At 36.9% G+C, this 14,067-nt stretch overlaps 1 protein-coding gene across 1 annotated transcript in view; it reads right to left on the reverse strand.

Annotated features, from left to right (window-relative positions):
• LOC122342646 (protein kinase C delta type-like) overlaps window positions 1-14,067 on the reverse strand; it is a 20,911-nt gene extending 6,844 nt beyond the window's left edge. The window contains exons 1-7 of the mRNA XM_043236616.1: window positions 13,915-14,067; window positions 5,561-5,687; window positions 5,134-5,400; window positions 2,940-3,105; window positions 1,870-1,901; window positions 1,517-1,602; window positions 553-682 (exon numbers count right to left, since the gene is read on the reverse strand). Coding sequence (XP_043092551.1) covers window positions 553-682; window positions 1,517-1,602; window positions 1,870-1,901; window positions 2,940-3,105; window positions 5,134-5,400; window positions 5,561-5,669 — 790 coding nt within the window. The 5' untranslated portion in view covers window positions 5,670-5,687; window positions 13,915-14,067. The remainder of the gene's footprint in view (window positions 1-552; window positions 683-1,516; window positions 1,603-1,869; window positions 1,902-2,939; window positions 3,106-5,133; window positions 5,401-5,560; window positions 5,688-13,914) is intronic.

The raw sequence follows: 14,067 nt of genomic DNA on the forward strand, positions 1-14,067 counted from the left end.
TATATACACACATACACAGTATATAAAAAAATTAAGTAGGAAATATGCAGTAAGTCAAACTCACCACTAGGGTCCACTGGCACGTTTTTATCTATGGCTTGATAGATTCCAATTTCTGACAGAGATGGATCTGGACGTTTTGTGGAAGATTTCTAAGCACATTCAACGAAACAGAAAGCATGTTAGATTTTGTGTGCTTTACTTTAGGGAGTTTATTGCATACCAATGCAGAGAACAGCATGATGCTACATATGAACCCTTGAAAGAGCAAAAATAATGCCATCTTTTAGATTTATAAATAACTACAAGACACCACTCCAAATGTTTTTGAATCATTTTGAAAAGTGTTTGAATCATTTACCAGGCTAACTTGAGTCAAAGCCTCAGCCAGGAGCTTCTGGTTGATTCCGCAGAGGTTGGCAACCTTGGTCTGGCATTTATGATGAACGTTCATACTACATTCTGAACGGAGAAAGTAAGTCGCATTAGATTTTAACAGAAAGTGAAAAACAGATAAAAAGACAACTATCAACAAAACAACATCCATCTTACCTTCACACTTGAGGCCTTGTTTAACCATTCCCCACAGCAGACTCCCACAGTGATCACAGAAAGTCGGGCTCATGTAGTTATGGGTCTTGAAGCGATGTGGCATGTCAATCTTAAAGCGCTCCTTCTGAAACTGCAGATGTACAAACAGACCATCAGAACCAAACTGAATCGTAATGCCTGTGGGCAGAGATGCAACATCTACAACGCCCCATGGTGCCTTTTCCAAAAGAGGTCCTTCTCAATACCAGCAACACAAATCCCAGAGTTGCCCACTGCCCATCAGAGACTCTACACCAAAGTACTGCTTTACAGTGTTTAGTTTAGTTACCCCAACATATTGGCGACACTTTTACAATATCATGGCCTTCTATTGATTACTGACAGACTCTGATCCCTGCTCAGTTTACTATTGGTGTTGGTAAAAAGAAGGACAAGCCCTTTGGAACTTCTAGTGAATATTTCTTTCTTGAAAAAAGGTCCTTGTTAGAATTTGACCCAAAACCGTTACAGCTGGCATCAGAGAGATGCATGTAGTAGCATATTCATGTATTTAGATACTTAGTTATTATATTTACAGTGCAGAGTCTTAACAATACATACTACAAGTCAGTACAGTAATATTACAAATACAGTAAAACAGTAATACTGTGAATTATAATTACATAAATATTATAAACAACTGCTTTTTATTGTAACATTTTAAAATCTAAAGCTGAATTTTTTTTTAGCACCGATCATTTCATAAATTATTGCTGATTTTATGCTTAAGAAACATGTTTTTATTATTATCAGTATTATATCAAATTATTATGTTAATATTTTTGTGGAAACCATGATATATTATATACACAGTATACTGCATATTAAATAACGGCCTCCCTACATAACTGCTTAACCCTCGCATAGTCACAGACCCCTGATCAAGTGTGTTTCTGCGTCGGAGGTTCAGAACGCTAACGCTTACCACTGTATCTCGACTGTTGGTTGCTGTCCCTGTGCATCTCCCAATGATCTTATCAATGCACTTCTTGTGAATGGCCGCATTGCACTCTGGAAAAGAGCAAGGGGCCAGTAAGGTGCAATGTGTGCAAATGACCTTTTAATTAATTTAATGGCACAAAATATCTTACTAGATTTCAAAGAGCCCATTATGTTAATTCAGCAGGAAGATCATTTATTACGTGCCACACAGAAAAATCAGGTCAGAATGTAACATTAAACGACAACAAATCGGATGTGAAATGTATAATGTGTGTTCTTACTGAGAACCAGATGGGAGTGTCTACAAAAGATTGAGAAAGCTGTGAAGATACTTACGCCTACATTTGTAGCCCTGCTTGTTGAGACCCCTGGAATGCAAAAAGAGTGTGTTGGAGTATTGATATTTGTACACAGCGGGTGATAACGGACACAAATGCTATAAATGTAAAACTCGTATTAGGGAGAATCTGAAGAACTGACTCTCCACAGCACGTATACATTTATATATCGTATGCAGTGTGAACAAAGCGCTAAGGCATAGCAATGTGTCTCACACTGCACAGGAAGGAGACAGCCCGAGGGACTCTGCTGAGGCGGCTGAAATATCAGAGGAAAATCCAAGCACGCTTGCGCACACAAACACAGATGCTATCCAATACTATGACTTACAATCTCACACACACTAAGATTATTGCTGCCAGATTTCTGGCTGCTTAAGGTTATGTATAGTCATGCCTACGTGAAATAATTTTTTTAATCATTTTAGATTTCAAATGGTGAAATTATGTTTTCTTTGAATCTAATGTTAGTCGTACTGGCTATTTATGACGCTTTTTTTCATACAAAGTAACTTTATCTCACTGGATCCTGTCTCCCTGGACTAACCTGTTATAGTACACCAATTATGGACTATGCGTCACTTTGAATGAGAAGTACCTTGCTTAAGGGCACATCAGAGCTGCATTGTAATCTCAGTAATTTGTCAGTTTCTGGGTCATTCCAGTTTGGTATTGAACCTGCAACCTTTTCTTCAACAGCCTAGGTCACAAACCATTATGCTACCACTATCCTTTAACGAGCACCGCTGTTGCTAATACTCAGATTTGAACATGTATTATGAGTATAATGATTTTCCTGTATTATTTTGCTCCGGACATGAGACCTCTAATCTAAGCAACCAGATTGTAAATTTTTGAATGCTGAATTTTAAAATGTGAAAAAAATACGTACAAGGTTTTAAGTCATATATAGCGACCAGTCCACAATATCGTGTTTAATGTCATAAGACTTTGGCTCTTCTAGTCTAAAATTGCCAAAGAAATTGACAAACACTTACAGCAGCCTAGCATCATAACTAGTTTTTAATGTTACTATGTACATTTATATACTAGTATTTATATACTAACCAAACAAACTCCCTGCAGACCGAGCAGAAGGTGGGCTGTTTGAAGAAGGTGGCTGTGAACTCGTGGTTCTTGATAAAGTGAACTTTGGCCTGTTTGATGGCTCCTCTCCTCCTGTTTATTGTGAGAATGCCGTCGTCCTCTTTCACAGTCATTGAGGACTTTGATTCTGCAAAGCAGGTCAAAACAGGGTCTTTTAAAACGGATGATTTATGCATTTCTTTTTACTGAATTAAAATAAACCGTATTTGCAACATCTTTATTTATTTTCATTTCTGGAATAACTGTATGTATTTATACGGTGCATAATGACTGTTCTGTTTATGGTTCCTTCAGAATTTTTATAGATCCCTATCAACTCATTTCCTGCCAAGAGCAACAGAAGTAGCAAAACTGACTTGGGTTGAGATTGATGGTTTTACCCTCTGTGTGTTGTCACAATATTTGACACCGACGATTGTTGAGTTTAAAGACAAGTCTTGATAATATCTAGCAAACATTCTTATAAAAAAACCTGTGAGATACAAAAAGCAAACCTGCTATGGTAAAAAAGTAAGATGTCAGAAAGAGGACCAGCATGAAAATATGAGTAAGATGCATGAGTAAGCAAAGACAGGACAGATACCAGCTGACAGGACTAAGCTGGTATCTGAGGGCGGTGAGATAATGGAAAAAAGAGAGGACCGAATTTAAAGAAACAGGGGAAAACCGGAGTGGAACAAAGGGAAGCAAACTGAGTAGATACTACTTATAGAAATAGGCCTTCCGTAGTTTTAAATTAAGCTTTGAAAAATATTAGTTTTTGCTAATAAGGACAGAACGTGGACCAGAAAAAATTCTCTATTAATCTAGTCATCTATTAAAACCGCCTTTTTATTTTTTAGGTTTGGGTTATGTAATAGTTCATTTTTAAAAAGAAATTAACATCTTTATTCAGCAAGGATGCATTAAATTGAACAAAAGTGGCTGTAAACGTTTTCTAATCTTTTATGTACAGTGGTGCTCAATGATATTGGCACCCTTGGTAAATATGATGAAAGAAGGCTGTGGAAATTAATCAGCATTGCAAATCCTTTTGATCTTTTATTTAAAAAGAATTTACAATAATCAAACCTTTCATTGGATAATAAGAATTTAAGATGGGGGCAAATATCATTATGAAATAATTTTCTCCTCTCAAATACACATTGGACACATTTATTGTCACCCCTAGAAATCCACAGCTGGAGAAACGTTTTTAGCAGCAAACACTTAAGATGATTTTGGTGAACACAGGGCAAAAAAATTACCCCATGTTTACAATGAAATATACTGCTGTATTTTTTTATGTTATGGGCATATACTTTTGCTAGAGGTCCTGGACATCTTGTTTAGACACATGGCACCATGGATTCTATCAAACACCAATAGGCCGTGTTTGGATCTTCCAACCATACAATAATCCAAACACAAACCTCAAAAACAACAAAACAAGCTTCTGCTATGGCTATGGCTGTTCCAGTTATCTGACCTGAACCCTGTAGAAAATGAGTGAGGTGACCTGAAGAGAAGAAGCACCAAAATAGAGCTGGGAATCTAAAGGGTCTGGAGTGATTCTGGATGAAGGAAAGGTCTCTGATTTCTCGTCAGGTGTTCCCTAACCTCATCAGTCATTATAGGAGAAAATTTAGAGCTGTTAAACTGGCAAATGGAGGTTTCAAAAGGTATTGAACAAAAGAGTGCCAATAATTGTGCCCAATGTGTATTTGAGAAAAACATTTATGTAATGAAATTTAAATGTTTTATTTTCTAATGAAAGATTACATTTTTGCAATTTTTTAAAATAAAAGATCAAAAGGTTTAACAATGCAGATACATTTTTCACAGCCTTCTTTGTTCATATTTACCAAGGGTGCCAATATCAGTAAGTGCCACTGTAAGTTAGAAAATATTTCTATTTCATGTGATTTCTGAAGGATCATGTGATACTGAAGACCGGAGTAATGGCTGCTGAAAATCCAGTTTTGTCATTGAAGGAATAAAAAAACTTTTTTGAAAACTTTTTCAAAACATTGTAGATATTTCAAAATTTTTACTGTATTTTTGATCAAATCAACAACCATGATGTATACACAAAAAGACTTCTTTCAAAACGCTACAAAATCTTATTGACCGCAACTTTATACTTTGAGCAGTGGATATGCCTGCATGTACCTACCTAAGTCAGAACCCTCTACGAAGAACTGGACAGACATCATCACCTTCCCAGAAGGCTGCAGGTCGACCCAAAACTCAGCGCGGCCATTTCCCTTTTTGCAGCGCTCAGCAATGACAGAGACCCCAACTGTTGCCTCCGACAAAGCCTCTTCTGCCGTTTTCATCAGTACCACCTGTATGACACGACCTTCGTAGATGTGTGCGTCAAATGTGGATTTCCACGCAGGGTACATCGTAGGCTTCCTCTGGACCAGTGTCTTCCCTCGCTCTGGGTGGACAAACAGAAAAAGAAATGCTACTGTAATTATGGTGCCTACTAATTTACCCTGCTCAAGGCAAATTCTGATGCAACACCTCATAGTGTTTGTCTTTTGTAGACAACCACAAGAAGTGTATTTTATCTTGCCCTGTTAAAAAACTTCACGGACCTGTGCTGAGGGATTCCTTCATCTTGATGGCACAGAATGGTTGCTCTGTCATAGGGGGTAGTTCTCCCAGTTGAAAATCATTGAAGGCAATCCGCAGGAACGGAGCCATGTTGAGATGTCACTCTGCCTATATACAAAAGAAAAAAAAAGGATGAAAACAGCAAAAACATCACTTGCGTTGATAAAACACTGTTTAGGCAGAGATATGCTGTGAAATATAAAATAAATGTAATGCAGTATTTTTTAAAAGATGAGCAAACATGATATGTGTGATGCGTGAGTGATCAGTTCAGTATTCAGGAAATTATGAAATGTATGCATATTTCGTAATTATGAAATTAGGCTGAGAATATAATTTCAAATGAAAACATCTACGGTTAAAAACAGAAGCACATTTATAGGACTTAAATATTTTACTCAAAAACCTTACAAAAAAATAGTAGGTATTGGATGCATGGAAGAACAGTAATATATTGTGAAATATTATTCTAATTTACAACAACTTTTTTACTTTGAAATACTTTAAAATGTATTGCTGTAATGGTGAAGCTGAATTATACTATATATATAATATTTTCCATAACAACTTTTACAGCAACTATTCATGCCTCAAACTCTCAAGATTTGCTAAAGTTTCCTGACCATTGCTTCAGCTTCCTATATTGTGAAAAGCCAATACTTCTACTTTTTGTGATGGTTCTGCTTACATCATTTACACGGCTTACTAGCAAATTTTATTTTCCAAAAAGGCACAACTGGAAAGTAGAAGCTAAATAATGTGTTATTTTTCATAGCCACATAATTTTCCAATCCCACCCCTCTCCTGCTGGAATTACTGAACGCACAATGGCTCAAAGAGCTTTGACTGGATTCTTGGGCACAATTGGCCAACTGCAGACCTTTACTTGGTTTCACAGTTTAATCACTGGGATTAAAAGCTCAAATACGCACTGCACACACAAACACAATGGAAAATGAAGTGAATTGCAAGTGCAACTTGTGTATAGTAAATCTGTCGCCAACCTTCTTCTTATTGAAATGGCTTTTAAGATATTTAAAAGTTTCCTAAACACCCATTTCATTGTTCATTGGTCAGACAAGCAGATAGCTCAAAACCACTGAATGAATCAATCTTGCTGCTACTACAATGTTTAAACAGATCAGCATTTTGAAAGTACCACAGAACCACAGTCTTCACACTTCTAAACAGAAAATCCACCTATGAATGCAAAGCTGTAGTTGCATGGAGAACATGCACACTTTAACTTAAAACTCTGATGAAACAGTTTTATGTATCTTTACCTCTGCTTCATGACCGATTGCTTAAAGACAAAAAGTAGAGCAAGTGAAGAGGGACCATTTGTGACCCCCACCCATGATGGAGTACTGAGAGATTAATCAAGATGTGTCCATTTGCTCATCTTCACACCAACAACATGTTGAAACCAGACAGAACATGACATGCCAACAAAAACTGCATAGCTTCTGTTAAGTTTGTGTAGGTAACAATAAAATATGACAAAATATGACTATGTGGGCATCTCTGTCAATGCAATTGATAAATAACCCAAAATACAGTATGTTTCACTGGAAAAACCTAAAGTTTTGATATTATGCTCTCAAACACTAGGTGTTCCAAAGTGTAGAAACTGCATGCCCTAAAATTGTCCTAAAAATGGATGGTTTTGAACAAAATCTGTGTCAAACACAGTATTAAATACTGATACACTGTAGATTTAGATAATTGCTGAAGGTTGTGACAGAGCCTTGCTCCACAAATTATATAATCCTCCATGAATTATATCATCATAAAATGGTAAATTGAGATAATTGGAACCAGCTTTAAAAGCTCCCACACAAACTCTCAAATACAAAGGGAAAACAGTATCTGGTGATACTTGTTTTTTCTGCATGGTGATGATGTGTTGTACATTCAAGCATGTTTATCTATAATAGAGAGACAGAGTAAGAAATATGAAGGATAATCTGTGACCACACACACATAATACAACAAAAAATGCATTAATAGCAACTAATGAAACACTCAGTCAAACATAAACCTCTTACACTCAAATGCATATGACTACAGAAAAAAATGTCTCCCTGGAGAGAGTGGAAAAAATGAGCCCATGCAGCAAGGGAGGGGATGGAGAGAAAATGAGGAAAAACTAGAAAGGGGGAGGAAAGAAAGAAAGCATTGAGCAGCATACTGAAAGTTCAATGTGCTGGCTAAACATCCAGACTGTTGGGCTGTTCAAATTCATGACTGACAGCCTTACTAATGCAGTGCGTTCATCACTCCATGTCTACAAATCACATTTTAAGTCTACAGAAAACACGTCATTACTACAAGGTTTCATCATCTATTTTAATATGAAATGAATAAGTCTGTCCGGTGTGTGTGTGTGTGTGTGTGTGTGTGTGTGTGTGTGTGTGTGTGTGTGTGTGTGTGTGTATCTTTTCAGCAGCCTCAGTTCCCTCAGCGGCCCATTAATCTGTCAAGAGAGGTCACCTCCCTCACACTCAGACCGGTTGCTGCTTAATTAACACACATCCCTCTGGTATGCCTATGTAGACGTAATGTGTGCATGGCACTACATTTAACTCTTTTAATGTTAAATCTGGTAACCAGCTTCTGTGCTAAACAAATGAAGTACTGTATTATGATCAGATTATACAAATGCACGCTAAGGTAGAAGGACGAGGAACAGACAGATCCTCACTAACACTTATCTTTAAGAATACACAATGTAACTAATGCTATTAACACACGCTGTTACGATGTCACAGATGTCGCGGGATGCGCATGACAAAAACAAGATATCATGATCATGAATTAAGAATTTGTTCCAATATTTATATATATAGTACTGTTTAAGACACCTCACAAACATGAGTTAAATGCTTTACCATTAGCTCTACTAATTTATGTTCCAATACCATAAAACCAACCTGTTTTTTAATACTGTACAATTTGAAAAAGCCATTTTTGGATATTGAACTTGAACTCAAGTTAGCCAGCATGCTCAAGCAAAACCTAAGAAAGATGCAAGATTGTTTTGCTTGTTTGAGCAGCCAGTAGCCTATTTCATGAAGGCATTTTCAGTGGTTATCAATCTGCTGCTCAGATAATTGGCCGTTCACCGCAGATTTTCAGTTATAGACTCTGAGATGACAGCTGAGGATTGGATTTGTATAGTCAACTCTATCAGTTCTAAACCTACTCTAAAGATTTTTGTTTGTTGAACTAGCTTTGTGTGACAGGCCAAAAACCAGACAACCAATGCCGTCATTTTGGGATGGAACGTTCCTTGTTTGATCAACCAATAGCAGTCTGGAAGTAGTAATCATGAAATCTGAAAGAAAGCTCATGTTAATGCAAGTTACATTTATCTTTTTAAAACTTTCTCTCGCAAACATATAAATTTTACAACTTCACGTTTCATTGAGATAAGGGTAAACACACTGGGCTTTCATTACAGATACCGGAAGCAATGTCAAAATTTTATGGTTCACTGATTTTGCTATTCCGTACTGATTGAAGACATTTTCTCACTCTATTTGTGACCTTTCACTGATTTTATCTATTGGACACATTCTGTTTTTCTTTCTGTGTGATAATAGCCTCAGCTCACACAAGCTTTGTCTGTTCTCGAGGTCTCTCTCTCTCCGTGCAAATTGGTGGGAATTACAGTGCGTAGTGCAAAAAAAGACTCACTCTGTTTGCTGTCCTGCATCAGACAGCTGCTCCGCTCGCCTTTTTCTGAACTTCCTACACAGTCTCCGAACTGTTCTCACTCAATACTGAACTGGAAGCATGCACATATATTTTAGATGATCTCATTATACCGCAGATCAAATGGAGACCAGGTTGAAACTTATGAATAGACTAGAAGAAAGCATTTTATCATTTAAAAAAAAAAAGCGAAAGTCTTATAGTGAAACTTAAATCTGAAGTAGCATTGAAGTAAGTTATATCCTATATCTTGGAGGAGATATGTTTTTTAGGAAAGACACACTGATACACCTATAACACCTACACGTTTTACTCTAGAGAATGCTGTGTACTTATGATAGACAACACAACTGCTTTTCCCAAATTAAGACACTGCTGTAGAATTAGAAAGTGCTTTGAAAGATCCACAAGATCCTTCATTACTGTGGTTTTTATTATAAGGCATTATATCTGCATTATAGGTATGAGAAAGGGTAGACTGTCATTTTACAAACACAGAACAAAACAAACAAGGTTATGTCGGAATAAATGTATGGGGAACGAAATGTTCTACATGAACAAGTTCGGATACGAACATGGTGCAGAGAATCTGAAAGTTTATAAAAGGACAGCCATAATTCAGAGCACACAGTGAAAACCTGTTAGACCGGATGGTGCAGCTGCATTTTTCTATAACCACACTTGTAAATGTATATGTATTCATTGAATTACATACACACATAAAACTGAGTTTATCAGTTAAAGGCACCATGCTGCTGTTTGTACTTTGCTAACATGAAGCAAAAATAATCCCCCAGCTTCCCAAAATCCCCCTCTGTGCATAGCAGTCTTCATAATACAGTTAAGCAATGCAAAATCCTCAGTTGGAAGTCAATATAAAACTGTGCTTTCAATTCGTTTGACTTTCATAATGTAGCGCGTTAATGTGCAACAAGATGTACAAAAAGGATCATAAAAAGTTTCTCCTAAATGACAAGGTGATTGGAGTGGAAACCTTCATTTTATTTAATTTAAAGTAATATTTTTAAAAGTCTTGTTGATTTGGTGCGAAACATGGTCAATATTTTTTATATACTGGCAAAAATATATTTCTATTTATTTATGATATATGTATTTTAGGATTATTTGATGAATAAAGTAAGCATTTATTTTAAATTATTTATTTCTATTGTCACTTTTGATAATTAAGTTTTTGCTGAATACAATAATTAATTTCTTAAAAAAAATATTTTTGATGCCAAACCTTGAAAAGGGCTTTATCTTATCCATCTAAACTAGGTTAGAATAAGAAAATGACATCTTGCATACCAGAATGGAGAAGACCTTGATTCAAGAAGCACAAATATTTTCTAAAACTAAAATGCATCAATTAACCATCCACAATAAAAATGTAAACAGTGTTATTCTTCGTTTCAGAAATCTACACCACAACCAAGAACAATACCATGCTTATCCTATTAAAAATGTAGGCAAATACAAATAAAAATCTGTATTGCTCTTTTTAGTGATAACTTAAATTAACTGTAAATACCTGCAAGTGAGTTAAATCAGTTACCAATTATTAGATACGAGAACAAAAATATAATTGTGTGAGTGTTGCATAACACCAAGCAAAACCTTTTCTTCTCTGCCCATATGTCATAGGGTTAGGTTAGTGGGTTAAAATAACACACATCAAGGAAGTATTTGTGTGCAGAGAGAGTGACAGAGTGAGGGAGAGAAACATGGAGAGCGAGAGATCAGTGACTTCAAGGTCAGATGAGTGCTGAGTGCCATGTGACATTCGTTTTAGTGTAGCATTGATTTCTCACCCCTCTCTTCCCTTAGGCTAAGAAACAAGAGACCCTATGCTTCTGTCTTTCTCGTTCTCGCCTATAACACACACACACACGCACGCAAGCACACAATGGTTGGTCAAGGTTAGTGTGGAAAAGCCAATTCCTCTCTGAAACAGGGCTTACTGTGTGACAGCCGGTTTGCTTACAAACGTGTGCGTGCGCCATATTAGGGCACAAATCCGCTCACTGCAATGTTTTGGACAAGATTTCACACACACGGATATAAATATGCGTGTGTATGTTGGTATGTCGACCTAAAGGTGAAGCCGAGCTTGCCTCTGTCTGTCTGTGCAATAAGAGCGGTGTCCATTTCTGCCTTGCGCACACTTCACAAAAGCTTCATTAATCCAAGACCAACAGAGTGGGGCCTGTGTGCTCGCTACCATAAAAGTACGCAACAGACCTTGTGCGTTTTTAAAAAAAACCATAAGACAAAATAAGTAATGACATGCAAAATGCACAGAAAGCAAACAATACTGTCGGGTGTTGCTCTCTGAGCCTCCGCACAAAACCTACTTTGTGCTGTATTTGTGTTCGCCGGAGGCACTATGATGGAAAAACTCGAAAACAAAGCCAATGAAAGGTTTGGACACTCCTAATGGTGTTTGCTTGTCGCGCACGTTACAGAAACAACACCGCTGCTGACAGGCATGTGGACGCACACCATCATCGCTACATTCTTCTCCCCTGCAGTTTGGTAGATCAATTATTTAGTGGAGGTGCATGTTGTTGATTAAGACCTTTACTAACATGCGCCTTCCGGCTGAGAACAATGTGTTGATTCGGTTCACTGTACAGGTTGTGGATGTACAGTAGGCAGTAATGACACACAAGCATTCATTATACAATGAAACAAAAGAGACAAACTACTAGAGTCTCTGGTTAATGTCAAGAACAAAACACCAAGTGAGAATGTGCGAAAGAGGAAAGAACAAACCAAAAAGAAATGGTGCAATATGGTGATTAAAAAAAATGATTAAGTCTGTGGTTAGTAAGAAGATGGTGCAATGCAGCGAAGCCAATCAAAAATAGAGTAGCTCAGTTTCAAACCATTTTAAGTAGGAATGTGCAATATATCTGAAACTGAAACTTTCTTTAATGATCAATATATTAAGTTTTAGTTTTTATTATTATCTGTCTATATCTGAAGTTGCTTTTGAATTTGTTGGCCCAAAATATTTTATATGCAGTACAAACGTTCAACTTCAAATTTAAACTTTTGAAAGTGTACTCTTAAACATTCATTTTTCATTTTTGGAGCGTGATGAACGCACTACAAATTGTATTAGTAAGACGTGAATGTTAATTCTAGTGTAAAAAGCAACCAACAAATCTTGAGGTAAAACCAAAATATTTTAAAATATAAATGGATTAGTTGAATTCTGCGCACCGATTTGTGGAGTTTCTTGGCAACTATAAACAACCTACAGCTGTGTCAACACCGGACACATGTGCGTGACACATCAAAACTAATACAACTGGTTTAATATCTGCCGTTATATTGGTTACTGGCCTAAATATAAAAATATTTTTTGTTGTCTATCTCAACTTTGGTGCATGCCTAAGTTAAATAGTCAAAAACAATACGCATGCCATTTACAATTGTTCTAACTAACCTTCGTAAAAAGTTCCCCGAATATACGAAACGCAAATATGCAAGTTCGTAATACACTTTACTATAGTGTATTCTTATTTCAGTAGAAATTCTAAATAAAAAAGAATGAAAATGACAAAGCATTACATCGAAGCCCACAGATACTCTCCATGTTCTGTTTGTTTTTAAGGGTGGACGGACAGATCGTGCAGGAACAGTTGTCAGACTGAAAGGTTTGGTAAATATTGTCAGAGACAATAGTCTACACCGGTCATTATGTGGTGGCAGATAATGGTTTAAAAAAAAATATTAACAATAATAATAATAATTTTAAAAACCTGCTTTAGAAGAATGGCACAGCTTTAACCAGCGGGTTTAAGTTTAAACTTGTTAGGAAAACAAAATATATATTTACCTCTAGCCTCTAAAACGCTTCTGAAGATCTCGCTAACCATAGCGGTTACTATGGAAACCCCAAATTAAGACGCTTCCCAAACGTTCGCGAAAGCGAATCCGGTAGTTTTATCTATTAGTTTCAACTATTTTAGTCGTTAAGACCATATAGTTATCTCTATCTCCATATCTTTAAAGAACTTGAAAAACAAGACCATACAGTAGGCCAGCAGTTAATGTTACGTTGCTAAATGTTTACACATTATAAAATTGCGTACGTTTTACAGCATGGAGGAGCCGGAGCGGGAAAGAGCTGTCAGCCTGGTCTTTCTATATATGTTTATATAACTATGGCAGCGCATTCTATGAAACACTTTAAAAAAAAGTACAGTTGCTGCCGCTTCCGCGTATCTGGACGGCGTAACTAAGCCGAGTTTAAAATAATAATAATAATATATCAAGTTTCTTTTCCTGAACTTGAATGTTTGGGAACACACGATACTAAACGCATAAACGACTTCCTGTTAAAACAAAAAGCGTCTCTAATCTCTCGTTACCAAATGTCTAGAATTATTTCCATTGAATCAGAAGTGGATTTGTTGGATATGTGTCGCTGGATGCTCTCGGCGACCGATAGACAAACATCGAAAATGCGACGGAACCTATCGGTTCTTGGCGGACAACGTGGACGTTTCATGTTGTACATGTCTGTCATTTCCACGCTCCCGATGGGCGGTTTTGCGAGGACCCACAAAGAGCAGTAAAAGTGAAAAGTTGCGAGCACAAAACTTACCGACTTCAAAGTCCGAGAGGTTTCGGTAGTTCGTGTCTTATTCTCACTACCCCTGTGTAAGTTGAGAGCAGAATGAGCGGCGCGCCGTGTTTGAGGAAGTATTTACCCGCTCACTGTGTCTGGGGTTTGACAATACTGGAGGAGTGACGTCGG

This window comes from Puntigrus tetrazona, chromosome 4, assembly GCF_018831695.1.
Source record: "Puntigrus tetrazona isolate hp1 chromosome 4, ASM1883169v1, whole genome shotgun sequence".
In the NCBI taxonomy this organism is placed as follows: Eukaryota; Metazoa; Chordata; class Actinopteri; order Cypriniformes; family Cyprinidae; genus Puntigrus; species Puntigrus tetrazona.